Source organism: Leptodactylus fuscus, chromosome 5 (genome assembly GCF_031893055.1).
Source record: "Leptodactylus fuscus isolate aLepFus1 chromosome 5, aLepFus1.hap2, whole genome shotgun sequence".
Classification (NCBI taxonomy): Eukaryota; Metazoa; Chordata; class Amphibia; order Anura; family Leptodactylidae; genus Leptodactylus; species Leptodactylus fuscus.
The window spans coordinates 46,208,086-46,229,014 of NC_134269.1; the positions used below are offsets into that span (position 1 = coordinate 46,208,086).

General features: G+C 41.2%; 1 protein-coding gene across 2 annotated transcripts in view; it reads left to right on the forward strand.

Moving 5' to 3' along the window:
- Positions 1–20,929, forward strand: part of UNC5D (unc-5 netrin receptor D) — a 562,375-nt gene that overhangs the window by 481,765 nt on the left and 59,681 nt on the right. For both annotated transcript variants that reach the window (XM_075273020.1, XM_075273019.1), the window contains exon 10: positions 12,938–13,022. In XM_075273020.1, coding sequence (XP_075129121.1) covers positions 12,938–13,022 — 85 coding nt within the window. The remainder of the gene's footprint in view (positions 1–12,937; positions 13,023–20,929) is intronic.

Sequence of the window (20,929 nt, forward strand, 5' to 3'; positions counted from 1 at the left end):
ATCTATATTGCTCCTTTATCTAATATTGATGCCCAACACACCGTCAATCTACTAGGATATTTTTAATATTATGGAATACCCATAGAGAAGTCGTGGCCTCCATTGAGTAATCCAAAGTAACCAATGGATTGGAGAGGAAGGAAAGAAAGGAGGAAGAACATATATAGAATACATACTCTGTTTATCCACCACCATCATTTCATGTCCACAGTTACCATTTCATGTCCACCATCACTCTCTATAGATCTCTTAAAGAGAACCTTTCATCACTTGGGGCACATGCGGTATTATATACCGCTAGAAAGCCGACAGTGCACTGAATTCAGCACACTGTCTTCTTTCACGATCCGGTGAAGAGCTATTGGTGCCAGCACTGTAGCTCTTCACCGTCCGAAGGGTGTTTCTGACAGTCAGTCAGGAACGCCCTTCCTCACAGCAGCGCCTATAGAGCTGTACTGTGAGAGCGGTGAGGAACACCCCCTCCCCCCAGTACTCGTCCATGGATGATTACTAGCGGTTCCTCACTGCTCTCACTGTACAGCACAATTGTAGAGCCAGCAGAAGGCACACGGAGTCCATAGTTGGAGTCACTGGGACACCAAGTGCCACCCCATTGTAATATGATGTATGTCAACCATATTCTCTATTATGTAGTGTATGACCACCCATTAGACTCTTAAATCCAATATCAGCAGACATAAATATAAGTACAATGCTATATATAAACTATATGTCAATAGTCTCAGCTCCTCCTGCACTATAACATGCTGCCAATGGATTGAGTACACTTTTAACATGACCGGTTTCCTTTAACAATTCTCAATATTAGTCAAAAATCCTTCTGAAGTGTTTGTCCAGCTTAACTCCTAACCAATACGTCTATTTTCCTTGGTAGCACAGTTTAGTAGATATATGGCCCATAACATAATTCTAGACAAGAATATGGTACATGAAAAAAGCATATTGTATTTTGTCAACTGTGTATCACAGCAACAATGTGCTCTGTATTCGCTTTCACAATCACAATGAGAACCCCACAGAGAAACAGATCGCAGTCTTGATTTTGTGCAGGTGTCAAAAAGAGGGGGAAAAAAAGACAAAAAACAGAAAAGTGAAGAGAAACGAAGATAACAAAACAATGTAAAGGGGCTTCAAGCTGCAGAAAGATCTTGTTTTATTGGGAGGAGAGCGGCAGCGGCTGAAAGTATAAGAACAGAGGAACAGACATTTAGAAAACACAATAGTTAGACAATTTAGTCCCCCTAGGGTGCCAGGAAAGTGTCATTTTAGGCCTGTTGGATGCAGAGAAGGCGGGGGAGGAGGGGGAAGAAGGAGCAGGAGACACAAGTATAGAAAATGACAGCACTTATATCTGTCCAGTGGTTGCAAACCATCAGCTGCCAAGTGACTAATCTACATCCTAGGAAATAGCTTACCCCATGCATTGAGGATTGCCTGCATCAGGGATCATAACATGACAGCTCCTATAGGGAGGACCCAGGACAGAAGTGTCAGATCTGGGAGGGTTAACAAGAAATATGTCTATTGTTTATGCTGGAATAATGGGAGGGGGGTAAAGAACCTTGCTCTTCGCTTGTCTGGGAAGGAAGGACAACTCACAGCATGGTGTGCGGTAGTTTTGTCAGCATATGAAGGTGACTATATACTGTATAAACACACAACTTGTGGTTTCTTTGACAAGGGTAAGGGAAAAGTTACGGTCTGGAAATAAAATGCATACACATGGTCTTTATGATCACGGAGGAAAAAAAAAAGACTTAACAAGATAAGACCAAGGCACAGGGTACGGTAGTAAATGTAGCAATAAACTTGTGGGTCCTTGACCCCGTTATAAAAATGTACTCAGCACTTTTGTAAAGGCTGATAACTTCAGGACAGCGAATTAGCTGCATGATCAGGAACGTTGCTCGGAACCTGATACTGTTCAAGATCCTTGAAATTTTTGAATTCCAAAATTGTCGCAAAAATATTGCTGGAGTCAATAAAATATTCACCCCTAGATCAACTAACAAAAAAATCTATACATATTAAACTAGCAAGCAACATAGTTACATACATGTATATACTGTATATGCTTTCTCTAGAGGGACTAATATTGGAGCTATACAATGCAGATCTAAAAAAGGGACCAGACACCTGAAACCGCTTCTTGCCTTGTGATTGAACGATGGCCTTCAATTCACCATGTTAATGCTGCAAGCGGTTCTACTTTATCATAATGATGGGTCCAATAAAAACAACATGTATCATGAAATACCTTCCTAAAGAGGCTGTATGAATGAATGGTTGTATGCTGTCTGAGATATATCATTAAACAACCAGAGAATGGAGAGAAACCATTGCCATTGATGTATTTTTAGTAACGCACACAGCTCAGGAGGGAAAAATTTATGAGAACCAATAATTCTTAGGGTGGTAATTGTAAGGACATCATCATATGGAATTATGTATCAATATACTTAGGGGGACTCATAAAAAATGATACCCCTTCCTCATGTTAATGGTCATCTCAAGTAAAAGGAGACAACACTACCATAGGACAAGTTCCTCAGCATCTCTTCTTCGGAGAGGGAAACTTTGTGAAGTCTTTTGGTAAAAACTTGAGAGACGTTCTCCAATCTTTTCTTCTTCAGAGAAGGAAGCCTTGTGAAGGTTGAGGGGAGAAAGATTAGAACCAACTTATTAAAGGGATCCTGTCATTCAGATGGAATTTTTTGTGACTAACAGGTTGGAATAGCCTTAAGAAGGGCTATTCATCTCCTACCTTTAGATGTCTTCTCCGCGTCGCCGTTCCGCAGAAATAGTGCTGCGGAGGCTCCATCCTACTCATAGCAAGTATGGGGATTAATCATTTGTTCACACCATGCAGAAATGGTAATGGTGATCTGTTGCATGCTCGAGAACAAACCTCCATTTCCGTTCATTGCTGCCAGGTCCACATGTGTAAAAGGGTCTTTAGTAGAGATGAGCGAACAGTAAAATGTTCGAGGTTCGATATTCATTTCGAGTAGCCCCTCAATATTCGACTACTCAAATCGAATATCAAACCCTATTGTAGTCAATGGGGGAAAATGCTCGTTTCAGGGGTAGGCAACGTTCGATCAAATTACACTTACCAAGTCCACGAGTGAGGGTCGGGCTGGATCCTCCGAGAAGTCTTCTCTGTGCAGCGTCCCCACGACGTCTTCCGGCTCTGAATTCACTCTGCCAGGCATCGGGCCTGGGCAGAGCCAACTGCGCATGCCCGCACTACAAGCGGACATGTGCAGTTGGCTCTGCCCAGGCCCGATGCCTGGCAGAGTGAATGAAGAGCCGGAAGACGCCAAGGGGAAGCTGCACGGAGAAGACTTCTAAAGGTAGGAGAAGAACCAGCATTGATTGGCCGACTGTATAACATTCGGCTAATCAATGCTGGTTCTGCATCAAACTTTTCCATTCGAATAGCGAGTGGTACTCGATCGAGTACGAGTATTTCGAATACTGTAGTATTCGATCGAATACCTGCTCAATTGAGTACTACTCGCTCATCTCTAGTCTTTAGTTCTGGTAAAAGCAGCTGCTCAGAATAGGTTTGTCTATCTGATAGTCTATCGTAAACGTAGATAAGCATATGAATGGCTCAAAGCTGGGTTGAAAAAATCAGATGCAACCCATGGACAGGTCTGGTGCTAGTATTGGAAGCACCCATGGACAAGCTGTTTAAGGCAAAGGAATATTGTGGATACTACTTAGAGGTCTTCAATAATTTGACCCATTCAGTTAATTCACAGGTAATATTGAGAAAACATGTTATGTGACCAACAAGCTGATGAAAAGAACAAAAACTTAAGTGCAATTCCCAAGCTCATGATTTTAAAAGGGGCGAAGTCAGAATATGTGTTTGTTTTCTCTTCTTTTCGTGTGCCATTATTGAATGGAAAACACGACGACTTGTTCGGCTGCCAGATTGAATAAAAGGCAGTCTTGGGTAACAGGTGTTCGGGTTAATCAAAGCTGGTCGGATGACACAACAGAGGAAGAGTAGCAGCTTCTTCTAGAGTCCGCGGCAGTGCGCTATCAGTCGCCACACTCTGCATGGTATTTGGATATACGCTTGGTTGAACGCTAAGCTGAATTTGATCATTTCCAGGCTAATTTCAGATTCTTCTCAGAGTTGGAGGCGATGAGTAAATAGATGTGTTCTCTCAGATAACAGAGCACATGCAGGAGAAGGCCTTTGGACACGCTGCGTGAACTCTGGGCCATTGCCCAGTACAAGGATGCATTTACATTGAGCTCAGCTGGTTCAAGGAACCAAATTGAATTAATTGTGATGTAGCCAAGAGAGGTCGGGCCTAGCTAGAATCCTGTTATTTCTCTGACCTATTTGTCTTAGGACGTCCTAATATATCATTCTGTACATCAGATTTCTCTAACAATATAAATATTCATATCATACACAGCAAAAAAGCTAAACTTATCACAAATTACCAGGTCACACATTTATCATACATTTATAATAGTTCTTTCACTGTAACCAGAGGCCTACAGACATATTTATAGAATGTGCACCCTGAGATGGCCCATAACATCCATGATGTATAATAGTAATAGGTCCTGTGACAGATTTGGCTGTGAGACTCGGAAAAGCTTCAAGTCATTTGCCTAAAGGGGCTCTGTCATTAGATTTTCAGGTATTGAGATAAATATATTCCTGAATAGCCTTTAAAAAGTCTATTCAGGTGCTGTTAATTGTTTTTAAAAAGACCCCTCTCCCCGTTTTTGTTAATTACCATTGAAATGGATATGCAAATCAGTCCCTCCATGCATCGTGGGCGTTCCTTGCACCCCGAGCGTCATACCTTATGGACGCCCACCGCTATTGCTTGTGCTGAACAACTCCTTCTCCTTATTCTTATTCACCTCCTCCATCGTCTGTCTTCCTGGCGGTTTGTATTGAAATCTCGCATGTGCGCAGTAGCACTCCCTCCGGAGCGTTACTGCGCACGCACTAGCGCTGTTTTCCTTTAGACAACATTGCGAGCTACTGAAATCCCCTGAGAACTACGCATGCACAGTACGCTCGCAATGTTGTCTAAAGGAAAATGGCGCTGGAGCGTGCGCAGTAGCACTCTGGAGGGAGCGCTATTGTGCATGCGCGAGATTTCAATACAAACTGCTGGGAAGACAGACGATGGAGGTGGTGAATAAGAAATAGAAGGAGGAGTTTTTCAGCACAAGCAAGAGCAGTGGGTGTCCCTAAGGTATGACGCTGGGGGGTGCAAGGAACGCCCATGGTGCATGGGACTGATTTGCATATCCATTTCAACGGTAACTAACGGGGAGGTGGGTCTTTTTAAAAACGATTAACAGCACCTGAATAGGCTTTTTAAAGGCTATTCAGGCATATCTTTATCTCAAAACCCAAAAATCTAATGAGCCCCTTTAAAATCTATAGAGGTATACCCATACAAGAGGTATACCTATACATATTTACCTCAATTACCTCCTTATTTTTTATTTGCACCTCATTGGAAATAAAATTCAGCAGGGAAACAAACAGAGACAGTCCATGGTCAAGACAAGCAGAATTTCCCAAGAAAAAATATCTACTCTCACTATAGATGTAAAGGAATAGTCAACAATACAATATACTGTTATATTGAATCTTTTCCCATAAACCTATTTATTAATATGTTCAGCTCTTCCTGCACATCACACTGCATATTTATAGTGACAGGCTCCCTTTAAATAATCTATAGTCTGGGTTGACAGGGATGCTTCTGTGGTCTCCTTGTCGCTGTTCATTGCACTTGTTGCTGTTCCAGTGTATATTGAACTATTCCTTACATCAAATCTGATTAGCAATAAAGGCTCTGAATGGAGTCTCTAACACTAATGTAAATGGAGCAATGGACACAATGGATCATGGAACCAATTGTACATCAATAGAGAGCCATCTTAGAGAGATCCTCAGAGCATTGTACAAGGAAGCCCTAACATAACCTTAGGGCACATAAGATAAGATAATCCGTTAATAGTCCCACCACGGGGAAATTCAGTGTGTTACAGCAGCATGGATGATACAGAAATATATTACAAGAAAGGACACATACAAGCTCATAGCAGAAAGAAAAAAATATACTAGGAGTCATAGCAACTAAGAAGAAAAGAAAGACTCAGGATCATTTAGTTCTCTGTGCGGAGTGATCTTCACTTAGCTTGTTGATGATTATACAGCCTGACCACAGTTGAGAAGAAGGATCTCCGATAGCGCTCCTTCTCACACTTGGGGTGAAGCAGTCGGTCATTGACAGTACTGCCCAGTGCTATCACAGTCTCATACATGGGATGGGAGTTGTTCTCCAGCATGGAGCCTGCCACGGACAGTATCCTTCTGTCACCCACCACCTGTATTGGGTCCAGGGGGCTCCCCAGGACAGAGCTGGTCCTTCTGATCAGCCTTTCAAGTCTATTTCTATTCCTGGCTGGTATACTACTCCCCCAGCAGGCCACTCTGAAGAAGATGGCTGATGCTACCACAGAGTTGAAAAAGGTTGTAATACCAAATCTGTTGAAGAATAGATTCAGTTCATTAAGCCATTTGGTGTCTCCTTCTGCCTGGGAGATGGGTTTACCGTGACCAGATATTACTTTAAGACTATTCCATACTTTACTGATACAGCCATCTGCCATTTGTCATGCAGACATCCATAAACTGTGGGTCCATTAAAAAAAAAATATAATAATAAAATGTGGACCTATAATGGTTCATTAACCCACAATGTAGTCCATGGGACTGTTAAAAAAATAGTCAAGGACAGCAAGAACTAGCATATATTTGAAGTACTGATTCCCCATGCTGGCCTACCTTACTATTCTCCCCACTCTGGCGGTGGTACGCAGGGTGTAGAGGGAACAATATGGAGCATTTCTAGTGCAAAAGAGAGTCATACTCCAAAGATGTGCCACATTTACACCTATCTAGGCCAGAAAACCACTGTGAGTGGTTTGGTCAATTTGTCGCACTGTGCTGTACGTGGGAAGCCTGGTCAGCACACATCCATTAAAAGTGGATGTCTGAATAAGCCCTTACTTCAATACCACTTTTTGACCAAGGTCATTTATGCTATTAAATCAAATAAAAATTAATTGTAAACCAACGTCCATTTTTATAACATTTTAGGGTTTAGGACTTAGAAAATCTGATATTCTCTCTATCTATAGCACATGGATAAATATGGATAAATAATCCCCATTGTATTACACACAATAGAATCCATCATTTGTAAACGTAATTCTAATGTGTCATTTCTACGATTATAGCTAACTCTCATCTTGCGTTTCTATTCTAGATTGCGTATGCAGTCTATTGACCTGAAAACATATTACAAGTTGAGTAAACTGCTTGGTTCTCTGCTTAGAAGACCTTTCAATCAATAAAAAATGATTGATATAGACGAAAATGTGAGTGATGACTTGCACCACCCATTAACACCTCGCATAGAACGCCAGCCGGACATCGTACCCATTACCGCACGCTATTAATATTAATTGTGCTTGACATTAGCTTACACAAATGTTCTATAAATCCATCAAACAAATTTCCGCGTTGTAAAAACACAATAAAGTTGCTTGTCTAGTACTCACGGAGAGGTTCTGTGCATAAAGACTCCATATTGATTATCCGACTTCTTATAGCGGCGCTTTAATTGATGCCACAATTAGTGGTGAGTTATCATAATATTGCTATTACCCTGTTACAAATGGGATAACATTGGATGGTGTTTATTGAACAAATGCCGTCTGTAAAAGAATTCACATTAGAGAATGGAATGTATATTAATTTCTCGAAATGGAGATTTAATGATGTTTTAAGAGGTTTTAACAATGCTGATTGTACCCGGTACATTTTGGCCATACACAATTTCCTAGTCTCAGACAGCAGTGTCCAGAATATTATATTACAGCTGTCTGCATTGATAGAATTGTGCCATTCCATAAATATACACATTATTGAAAGTTTAGCATATGAAGTAATGTATACTTACACGTGAGCGAAGTGGTTCATTGTGTAACAGGTTTGTTAGAAATGTGATGATTGCAAATTTTGTGGGGAGAGATTAAAACGATAGTGTCTCAGACAGTCAGCAAGAGATGGGTAGGAAATAATACAGGTTTGTTACAAATGTTTCAAAATGTTGTGGTTTGAATTAGCTAAAATGGCAGCTGCCACGTGGAAGTAATGGAGAAAGGGATTATGGGATTTCAGAGACCAGTCAGGCCCATTGATAATGCCCTTCAAGTAGTCATCATAAAATAATACAACCATGGGGTACTATAAGTCTAAGATCACTGATGATTGCACATTTTGTGGGTGTGAATTAAAGTAATAGTGTAACATCTCTCCCTGTTCAGGTCACCGCACCACCCTTGTCTGCGGCGGTGCAGGAGGCGTGTGCAGTTTAGTTCCTTGCTTAGAGTTTTTGGTTGCACTATGTGAACAAGGCTCTAGTTCTGTAATTGAATTTGCACCACACCCGTCTTCTGCCCTTGTCTGCCTCTGTCCATGAAGTAGTTAAATTTAGTCTTGCCCTGTGATTGACAGCTTGTCTTCCTGTCAGGTCCAGGGCGGGTTCATCCTCCCCTATTTAGTCTTGGCTCACATTTACACTGGGGCCTGTTATTGCCTCGTGCGTGCTGGCTTTCTCTTGCTGTTAATTTTCTTGTATTTTTAATCCTGACCTTGGCTTTTCCTATTGACTATTCTTTTGGACTTTGATTTGGCACTGCATTGCTCGACTGTTACCGAACCCTGGCTAGCTGACCTCCCTTTGTTGTTGTTTGTCTTGTCTGCATTTTGTGTGTCACATATATAGGAAGGGATCGTCTCCAAGTTGCCGCCTATTACATAGGATAGGGCCTGGCAAGAGGAAGGGACAGTGGGGGGCTTCAGCTTAGGGCTCACTGTCTCTTGTGCCCCTTCCTCCAGGGTTCTTCAGCAGCTACTGGTGAATTGTCATCTAAGCAATTCCCTAACAGATATTGTCTCAGACAGTCAGCATGAGATGGATAAGAAATAATACAGGTTTCAAAATGTTGTGGTTTGAATTAGCTAAAATGGCAGCTGCCATGTGGAATGCATGGGGAAAGGGATCGTGTGATTTCAGAGACCAATCAGGCCCACCCATAATACCTTGCAAGCAGTCATCATAAAATAATACAGCCAACCATGAGGTACTATGGTACGATTGCACATTTTGTGGGGAGAGATTATAGCGATAGTGTCTCAGACAATCAACATGAGATGGATAGGAAATAATACACAAATAGTACAAGGTGGAAGTTTGGAGAAATAGTGTACCTAGGACTGGAGAATAAAACTTACATAAAATGAATTAACTGATAGAGATAGGGACTGAGTCAAAGTATCTGTCTGTGTCATTATAACACTGTGCGAGTAGCCAGCAGTGCCTCCTAGCACAGACTATATGTGCAGTCAGCAATGTGTATAGCAAATACATTTAAAAAAAAATCATCAGTCATCAGTGTCCTATTCAAATACAATCTGTACTGTGTCTACTAAAATCAACTCAATCAGTACTATGTGTGTCCAAAAAGATCAAGAAGAGACAATTTGCTAATACTAGATATAATCTTTTTGCACACTAATTTGTTTTATTTATTTTTTTTCCTGCCAAAAGCCAATAATACTCAGCGAAGTAATCTACTCTATCAACACTACCTCTTATTTTATTCATTAACATTGTAATCAAATAGTCCCTATCTTTATATTATTAGAATGATCCTTTATTCTTTGTCCAGTGTCATCTATGGTCACTTTCGATAACTGTAACAGCCAATGGGGCAAATTTTTGTACGACTTTAATCAGGCTATTGATTGTTCAACAATATCTTGGTTATTCAACCCTCAGCCTTCTTCTAATGTATATGGAAGGACTTGGTGTCCATACCTCCACTCCCTTAAGCCAGAACTTAAGCCACTTCTATACAAATTGGGCACTTTAAGGAACCGGTAGCACCCACATGATTTGCCTCTGTGATATACAAATCCTTGATAGAGTCAATGTAAGAAAATTAATTATATAAGAAAAAGACAGATTATATATTCATAGTAAGACCTAAAGCCAGGATCTACAACATCCTTCCAACCAACATAAGGGCAGTGATAAAAACAAGAAGAGGGACTCCAAAGCAAAAATCTACCATATATACTCGAGTATAAGCCGACCCGAATATAAGCCAAGGCCCCTAATTTTACCACAAAAAACTGGGAAAACTTATTGACTCGAGGGGGGAAATGCAGCAGCTACTGGAAAATTTAAAAAATTAAAATGACCGGAGTTTTTGGGTGCAGTAGATGCTGGTGCTGGGGAAGGGGAGGGGGTGTTTTGGTTGTCTGTCTGCCCCTTCCCTGAGCTTGAGGACTGAGGGTTTTTTTCCCCCACTTGGAATTCAGCCTGGCTGAATATAGGGTATCTGCAGTGCTCCTATTAACCCCTTCCTGACGGAACAGGAGCACTGCAGATCCCCTATATTCAGTAGACACAGGGATACCTAATGTGTTTTGCAGCAAGTTTCTACTTTTGCATGTATTCTAGGGAAAGGAGTGATTTAGAACTTTTATTTATTTTTTTTAAATGTTTTTATTTTTGCACTATTTTATGGGAGATTCTATACTTTGATATGGTGGCTGGTCACAGACCCCCTCCCCCCCCCCCTAATTTTTTTTTATTTTCTTATTTATTTTTTTTTTGCTGACTCGAGTATAAGCCGAGGGGGGCTTTTTCAGCACAAAAACCAGGATGAAAAATTCAGCTTATACTCGAGTATATACGGTAAACTGAGTTCCTCCTAACACTACCACATATCCTTCTCACACACCTCTATTCTGGGTCCATAAAACCAAGTAATTGTTCACACAAAATCCCCGCCCTGTCCTAGACATTATGGATTGCAATTGCAGTGTGATCCCAAGCTGGTTCGGAATTGCTGTTGCAGGGAATAGAGAGTCAAAGGCATGCTATTGTCATTGTCAGCACTCTCAACAGAATACAGATGCCGTGCAGTGCCTGTGTCTTGTCTACGAATACAGGAGAGGGGTTGGTATATTACTAAAGCCATCTCTCCATTGACTGAGTACAAGCATCCTTTTGATGGCACTGAGGAGAGCAATTTTGGAGAATTTAATTTACTCATGTGCTGTATGCTTTTCCTATTAGACAACTTCTCTAATATATTAGCAATTCTCAGAAGGTGAAGTACAGATGTCTGGAAATGAGGAAATCATGTTAAGGGTAAAATCATTTATAGTGAAAGGGAATGCTGCTGCCTTAAAGGGGTATTCCCACGAATGTAACCATTTTAAAATTTGTAGATAATTCAAAGTTAAAGGGATTCTAGCATTAAAAACCTTTTTCCTGTGGATAACACGTCAGAATAGCCTTCAGAAAGGCTATTCATCTCTTACCTTTAGATGGGATCTCCGCCGCGCCGTTCCTTAGAAATACTGTTTTTTAGTTCTCTGGCAGCGATGGGGGCGGGCCCCAGTGCTGAAAATGCGATGAGGGCGTCCCCACTGCTGCTCGAGAACAGGATCCTGTGCCGCCTCCATCTTCTGCTGGATCCTCCCCTTCTTTCTTTGCCTTTCTTCGGCGGCGTCACCTCTGTCGGCTCTGACACTAGTAGAGCCGACTGCGCATGCGCGGCCATAGTTCCGAGGCCGCAATTGCGCGCATGCGCAGTCGGCTCTACTAGTGTCAGAGCCGACAGAGGTGACGCAGCTGAAGAAAGAAGGGGAGGATCCAGCAGAAGATAGAGTCCCTGCCCAATAACTCAGCTACTATAAGGAAATTATGGCTGGGTCTCAGGCCATAGAAAGTTTCTGCATTCGTGGTCATATCCATAGGAAACTGATCAAGACAACAGACTGTGACTACCAGTAGAGAAAATCTTTCAGACGCTGCAGAATTTTTAACTACTTATATTTGCAAAAATGTTAAACTTAATTATCTACAAATATAGATCTGATTATGTTCATGGGAATACCCCTTTAACTAGGGATCCCTCCTTACTGAATGTATTATAGTTGCAGGGATTGTCTCTGCATTTAAAGAAGGACACTAGCCAAATAGACCAACTTGCTCAGCACAAATTGAGAGTACAATTATTATATTCTGGGGTCTCCGCAGGGTGTAATAAATGGAGGTCCAGGGGAGGTGAGTAAAAATCACCAACACTTATATTCACCTTGCCTCACCTCTCCTGGGCATCATCATAGTGTCCGGTGGTCCCCCAGTGTACTCTTTGGGTCTCTTCCAGGCTCTAACTGACGTCTTGTTCCCCGGGGTCACTGCTAAGGCCTATGATGATCCTTCAGCAGTTACATGTACTGGGCCAACATAATGATGCTTTCACCTAGTGTCATGATTTTGGTGTGCCCCATGTGACCCCTAACGCCATGGATGCTGGGGTACCGCTGGATGCACCTCCAGTTGGAAGCTCCAAACAGACATTTTATGTCAAGCCTGTTTTCAAGTTACAATGGTCCAGAAAAGAGAATTGTATGCTGAAAATACTGTACTCACCCATTATAACTTCATCTCTTGCCTTTTTCTTAACAATTTCCAGTTGTATTAATAGTATCATATGGGGAACCTGTTGTTAATGTAAATCCTTAACATTGTATAATCCAGCATACAGTATATAATGATGTGTTATGCACATTTATTTTACTATTAACCATGGATTTGGGAATTCTGAGCTAAACGCTCCTAAGCAGAGGGTGTTCTAGCTCGATGTATGTTTCGAGTGTCCTGTCATGTACTATGTAGGGAGATGAAGTTTATTGATGTCTGTTCTAGTCAGCCATTCTCTCCCTGATTTTATCTCTAAGCTCCGTCTCGTTATTTTCCAGGGGTGAGCCTGTTGATCCCGCATGAGGCGATTGCAGAAGACAACTCATGGGAAATCTATCTGTCAGTCAATCAAGGGGAACCAAGGTAAGGAGAATTATGGGCATGTGCTAATGGAAACAAACAGAACAGTCTGAAATGAGAAAAGTGTTCTTTGTTTCAGGTCAGTGATACAGAATGATTGGAGTGGGAGCCTCGAATGGCTCTAGTTGGATCTCATGACAAGTCCTCTAGATAGACTATAAGTGATTATTTTTTATATAGTTTAGGTTCAACAATAACTAAAAAACATATCTAGAAAAATATTTCCATGAGTTGCAAGAAGTAACAGCTTCCTCAAGCGTATTAGCAAAGAACAGGGCATACAGGCATAGAAAAAATAATAATTTGTAATTGTGATCAATAAATCTTCTGAAATATAAGTAAGCCTATTAAAGGACTGCAGGGCAATGCTATCCCCTTAAGGACACGGCCAGTTTTGGCCTAAAGCTTCAGCAATTATTTTCTGATTTTTATTTTTTTTTTAAGTTTGAGTTTTTATTATTATTATTATTATTATTATTATTATTATTATTATTTTAATGTAGCTGTTTGAGGGATTGTATTTTGCAGGATATGTTATATTTTTTCAATGACATCTTTCTATGATGCTTATAACTTATTCAGTAAATTTTTAAGCCCGTCTGAGAGTGATCAAAAAAATATCCAAATTTCACATTGTTTCATACATTATAAATGTATCAATCACTGTAGAGTATAAATAACATAGTATGTATATTCTAAGTGTCAGAATGAGTACAGCAATACCAAACTCATCATTTATTTTGTGTCGCCATTTTTTGAAAACCACAACTTTTTATTTATTTATTTATTTATTTATTTTTAATCAAAGTAGATGGTCGAAAGCTTTTTTTTTTAATGGCATGAGCTATTCTTATTACTATCATCCTGGGGTGTATACAGCTTTTTGATCACTTTTTAGGGAAGATCTACACTGTAGTTAATAGGCGCAAGTCTTCGATAATGGTGCAAATTTGTAAACCCTACAGACTGAATTTAGGGTACATTCACATATATCATTTGCTTCAGGATAAGTTTTTTTTTTACCTTTAAGTCACAACAACTGTGGTACTGTACTAAAATGCATCAGTTGTCGTTTGGCTTTTTTTTTGAAAATTTTTACTCTAAAACTATAAGTTGTCAATTTTTACCATGATGGTTCACAACATATGATAGTACAGGGGTACCTAACTACTTTTAGTAAAGGTCCATTGACTGGGTTCAACTATCAAGTAAAGGCATTATACTATGGATGGAGCACTAAGGAGCATTACACTATGTTTGGGGGTGCTAAGGAGCATTATACCCTGGGTGGGGGCATTAAGGAGCATTGTACAGTGGGTAGGGGCACTAGGCAGCATCATATAGTGGGCGAGGAGGCAATAAGAAGCATTATTCTATGAGTTTGGTGCTAAGAAACATTACACTTTGAGTGGGAGCACTAAGGAGCAGTATATTGTAAGTGGGAGCACTAAAAAGAATTATACTATGAGTGGGTGCATTAAGGATCCTTATACTGTGGGGTGCACAAATACAGCACACAGTATAATGCCCCATGGTGCTTCCTTACAGTATCATCCTATCCCCTTTTACAGTATAATTTCCCATTATATTTAACAATAACATCGGCTGGGAGGAACATTCATACAGCGCCAGAACTGATCAATCTTGACTTGATCCCATAGATGACTCAATCCCATAGAAAACTAAAGGATCTGTTCTGCCATCAGTTTCCCTCCTTCTTGTGTGCATCACACTGGAGGGAAAATGATAGTAAGGCCAGGCCTATGTGAATGTACCCTTAAAGCATAACGCCAACTAAAATGCTGCCATAAGTTCCATGTATCGTAGTTTCTCTTCACTATACCATAGGTAGTCCCCATAGGCTCCCATCAAACAACTGTTCACAGCATCTTACACAAAGAATGGTGGAAGAAGCACACCGCTCTACAGCTCTGTTACCTGTGTAGTGGTGGAACTGAGTAGCTGCAGCTTAGCTCCTTAGTGAAGTGAATAGGGTTGAGCCGATCTTGAGATTTAAGGATCGATTTCCGATCATTTTCCATCCGAACCCAATTCCGATCCTAATGCAAGTCAATGGGATTTTTTAATGATCAAAAATCGGATTTTAAAATTGACCCTATTCACTACACAGCATGGAGTCCAAAAGTTGAACGCATCAATTTTTGGACTCCACGCTGTGTAGTGATTAAAGAATCTGCCAGCTACTTAGTCCACTTTGCTGTCCGCTTACCTGAACAGAACTGCTGCTGCCTCCTGTTGTTCTCGGTCCTCTCCTCTGTCATTCACATGCCTGCAGAGCACCGTGCGCACCGCTGCCTCCCTAGGGTAGTGTTTCTGATGCTGGGAGTAGGCAGGGCTTGTCTCCCCTCTCAGTACCCACACTAACCTAAGTCACAAGCCCCACCTTCTCCCAGCATCTTTAACACTAGCCTAGGAAGGCGGGGGCGTGTACGGAGCTTTGCAGGTGTGTGAATGAGACAGGAGAGGACCTAGAACAATGGAGAGCGGCAGCGGTTCTGTGTAGGTAAGTTGAGCAATCAGGATTAGAATTCCGCTCCCGATCTTTTTTAGCCGCTATCCGAACCCGATCGCGATCGTGAAATTAACTCGATCGCTGTCTGGGATCCGATCTTTTCCGATCCCAATTGCTCAACCCTAGAAGTGAATGGAAACTGATCTATAATAAGTAGTGCAATCTATCCAAAACTCCACAGCTTGGAATAGTTTAGCCTCTAGTTGTTCAATACATAATTAGCATTTCTTATTGGAAATTGCTGGTTTCCAACAGTTCACATTGGTCGACTACATTTTGCAAAAGAGGTGCACTAAGGTACCATTGTACCATCTTCGAGGATGTGTTAGATAATGGTTGGGTATGGTGGACTAAAGATGGTCATAGACTTCAGATGGCTGAGGACAGCAATCCCTTCTGACCCTGAGCTGGTTTCCTTACATAGAGACATTTGCAACATTTTCATTACCCGTATTTTCTGGACTATAAGGCGCACATAAAATCCTACGATTTCCTCAGAATTCGTAAGTGTGCCTTATAGTCCGGTGCGCCTTATATATGGAAGCGGCGGCACACGAGGAGTTAAGCGGCGGCCGCCGGCAAAGTCTGCCTGCCGCTTCCATACATTGCAATGGGAGCGCGCTATTCAAATAGTATTCGTTCATCTCTAACTTCAATTGTAACTTCTTACAATTGAAGTTAGAGATGCGCGAATACTATTTGAGTAGTGCGCTCCCATTGCAATGTATGGAAGCGACAGCTGCCGGCAAAGTCTGCCTGCCGCTTCAAACGATTCTACCATTAAACTAAGTTCTTTCCTCAGACCACGTCGGAATAGCCTTAAAGGCTATTCGTCTCCTACCTGTTGCCATAGCCAGCCGCCGCCTTCTTCCCGAGCTGCGTCCTCCCCTTCTGTGTTGTCTTCTATGGGCCTCATGGATGACGCATGCGCAGTCGGCTCTGGCTGCGAGAGCCTGTTAGAGCCGACTGCGCATGTGTCATCCATGAGGCCCAAAGAAGACAACACAGAAGGGGCGGACGCAGCTCAGGAAGAAGGCGCCGCTGGCTAAAGGTAGGAGACGAATAGCCTTTAAGGCTATTCCGACGTGGTCAAGAGGACAGAACTTTTTAATGGTAGAATCCCTTTAACTCGTCGCGTGCCGAGCGCTTCCATTCATTTCAATGGAAGCGTGCCATTGAAGTGAATAGAAGCGGCTGGCACACGGGGGGTTAAGCGGCCGCCGGCAAAATCGGAGTGCCGCCGCTTTCCATCACATATAAGGCACACCGGACAGCGCTGCGCCTTATAGTTCGGTGCGCCTTATAGTCCGGTGTGCCTTATATATGGACCTAGGCAGGACTATAAGGCGCTCATGGGCAATGCGCCTTATAGTCCGGTGCGCCTTTTAGTCCGCAAAATACGGTAATTGGGTACCAATGTCCTTGATAATTGAACTCTCCAAAATGCCATTCAGTATTGCCGATGGTGATTGTACAGCTCGTCCTTGGCCTTCTTTTCACATATATTACATAAGTGTAACTTTTGGAGCAAAGTCGTTCCTACTCTGTTATGTGGCGCTCTTATTGCCCTTGTATCCAAAGTTCAAATTGTCAGTCAAAAAAGCCATTGCCTTGCTGTAGATCTTCTGATAAATCCCATTACAATGTGTAAAGAGGTAACGTCTCCTGTTAACAGCATTCTACAATTTGCCAGCAAAACCACACGGGACAGACTGATCACAGCTTCACAATTTAACAAAGACTGCAAATGCAGCAGGCAGCCCTCCCTTTCTCTCCGAGAAGTTTACAATGCACTTCCTACAGTAGGTCGAATGGGAACAATGGATCATTAATCTACAATCCAGAAGGGTAACCAAGATGTATTTGGAAGGAATAGGAACATGTTATATTGTATTGTAGACTGCAGTCAGTGTATACAAAATTGCTTTACAAGTAGTATATAACAATAATGTAGGTTTTAATGGAATATAAACAACGTGGTGTGTGATCCTTGAAAGAGATGATGGGTGTTGTAATCAATTAATTCTGGGGACCCAATGTACAGCTACAAAGAATCTCATGCAGATAGAGCTGTGACAACCCACCCTGGCCCAAGGGCCAAAAACGGGATTTATTGGCTCTCCTGTGGGCAAATTCAAGCTGGAATTGTAAACTAATATGCAAATCCCTGTCTATTCAATCAAGGACTACAGATGAAGTTGTCACGTGATTATATCTCTGAATTGCTATCTTGGGCGCAACTATCGGGGGGCAGACATGGCAGCTGCTATGGGACCCAACAATTAAGGGGGGGGGAGGGGAGGCATTTCCACTGAGACCTAGGGTACAATGAGTAATAACTATGGATGATGGAGATGGATGTGGAAAACTGAATGTGACTCCATTGCTTCACCAGGACATTATAATGCCTGCATGTAATGTCATATAGTTATGTTTTTCATATGCTGTGATGTCACAGTATACAACATAATCTGTGTATATCATCCCTGTACTATGTCAGCACTATTCTTATTTTCCAGTGCTGTGACATCGCTGTGTGCATTATTGCTGAGCTGTGACATCACAGTGCTTAGTGTCCCTGACACTACAGTATTTATTATCCCAGTAATGAGATATTATTCCTCCATTATTCCTGTATTATCCCTGTACTGTGACATCACTGTGTGTATTATCCCTGTACTGTGACATCACTGTGTGTATTATCCCTGTACTGTGACATCACTGTGGGTATTATCTCTGCACTGTGACATCACTAGGTGTATTATCTCTGCACTGTGACATCACTGTGTGTATTATCCCTGTACTGTGACATCACTGTGTGTATTATCCCTGTACTGTGACATCACTGTGTGTATTATCTCTGCACTGTGACATCACTGTGTGTATTATCCCTGTACTGTGATATCACTGTGTGTATTATCCCTGTACTGTGACGTCACTGTGTGTATTATCTCTGCACTGTGACATCACTGTGTGTATTATATCTGCACTGTTACATCACTGTGTGTATTATACCTGCACTGTGACATCACTAGGTGTATTATCTCTGCACTGTGACATCACTGTGTGTATTATCTCTGCACTGTGACATCACTGTGTTTATTATCTCTGTACTGTGACATCACTGTGTGTATTATCTCTGCACTGTGACATCATTAGGTGTATTATCTCTGTACTGTGACATCACTGTGTTTATTATCTCTGTACTGTGACATCACTAGGTGTATTATCTCTGTACTGTGACATCACTGTGTTTATTATCTCTGTACTGTGACATCACTGTGTGTATTATCTCTGTACTGTGACATCACTGTGTTTATTATCTCTGTACTGTGACATCACTGTGTGTATTATCCCTGTACTGTGACATCACTGTGTGTATTATCCCTGTACTGTGACATCACTGTGTGTATTATCCCTGTACTGTGACATCACATGTATATAATCCCTGTACTGTGACATCACTGTGTATATTATCCCTGTACTGTGACATCACTGTGTATATAATCCCTGTACTGTGACATCACTGTGTGTATTATCCCTGTACTGTGACATCACTGTGTGTATTATCCCTGTACTGTGACATCACTGTGTGTATTATCCCTGTACTGTGACATCACTGTGTATTATCCCTGTACTGTGACATCACTGTGTGTATTATCCCTGTACTGTGACATCACTGTGTGTATTATCCCTGTACTGTGACATCACTGTGTATTATCCCTGTACTGTGACATCACTGTGTGTATTATCCCTGTACTGTGACATCACTGTGTGTATTATCCCTGTACTGTGACATCACTGTGTGTATTATCCCATTTATTTGACATCACTGTTTATTATCTCTGTACTGTGACACCACAGTGTTTATTGTCCCAGTGCTGAGATATCATTGTGCATTATTATGGCACTATTACTGTATTATCAGTGTGCACATTACCCTATTTCTGTTACATCATTGCATGAAGTTTCTGTACGGTAACATCATTATGTGAGATTTCCATATGTATAGAGGAGACCAAAATAATCCTACGCTTTTTAAGTTCTTAACTTGCTGCTTAAGGTGGTCATGGTAGAGTGGAGTCCATTTCAAGCTTTGCTATGGAGCCCCAAGATTATTTGTTAAACCCTTGATTGATAGATTGTCTAACATAGAGAATTAATTCCATGATTAAATAGGGACAAGTGTTTTTGGCACATGGACCTAATATAGTATATACACCCAGAGCAGGGGCTATTAAGGTAATAAATGGAATGGGTGGAATGGGTAATAAATGGAATGGGTGGAGTGCGATACCCATCAAAACTAAGGTTATTTAGTTTAGAAAAAAATATGATTTAGTGGTTACCTACATATGTCCTCCCTTATCTTTCCTTTTGGTCAGACATGTCCAGATATGTATTTTGTTTCAGTATGTTTTTAATGTTTATAGGGGGTAAATAAGCCATACAATGTATGGTTGTCATGAATGATCCTCTGTGTTTTCCATTTTCTTATCCAGAAGTTCTTAACATCTGAAAATTTCACATTAACGGCACAAAAGCCTGGCTTAGCCTCGAATGAGATGAGCATCCTTGCATCTCTTTCTCAGACAGAATCAACAACAACATGTATACAAAGATGAAAGACCTTGACTCCAACACCTTATCAGGCCTGCAAATTCGGTCCCTTCAAGTCCATTCACCTCTTTATTAAATTAAGACAGGGCTTCAAACGGTTTCCATCTGGACTCATTCCGGCAGGGCCGTGATAAGGACACAATGTTTTCCCTATTTTCTAAGAAGCTGTCTAAAATAAGAACACTCCTTTTCTTTATCAATGTCTGGTATATAGATTAGGTGAATTACGCCTCTTGCTGGTGTTAGCCTGGAGTGACAAGAGATTATTTTTAATATCAAGTATCTGTCAGTCGTATCTGTAGCAAAACAGGCAGGGAATGCAGGGAGTTAGTTGAAATATCTTATAGAACAGTGAACGGGGATGAGCGTGACTTTTCTGGCACGTGAAATAAATTGATCAAAGGGGCCACACGGTGGCTCAGTGGTTAGCACTGCAGCCTTGCAGCACTGGAGTCCTGGTGTTCAAATCCCGCCAAGGGCAAAAAACCATCTGCAAGGAGTTTGTATGTTCTCCCCTTGTTTGCATGGATTTCCATCCCATATTCCAAAAAAAGACATACTGATAGGGAAAAATGTACATTGTGAGCTCTATGTGGGGCTCACAATCTACATTAAAAAAAAAAATAAATAAATAAATAAATTGACCAAAAATATAAAATTCTGATTTGGGAGTAAAGATTTTCAATAAAAAAAAATTGGGAGTCAATTAACAAAAAAATCATATCTAGAGATGAGCGAGTAGTACTCGATCGAGTAG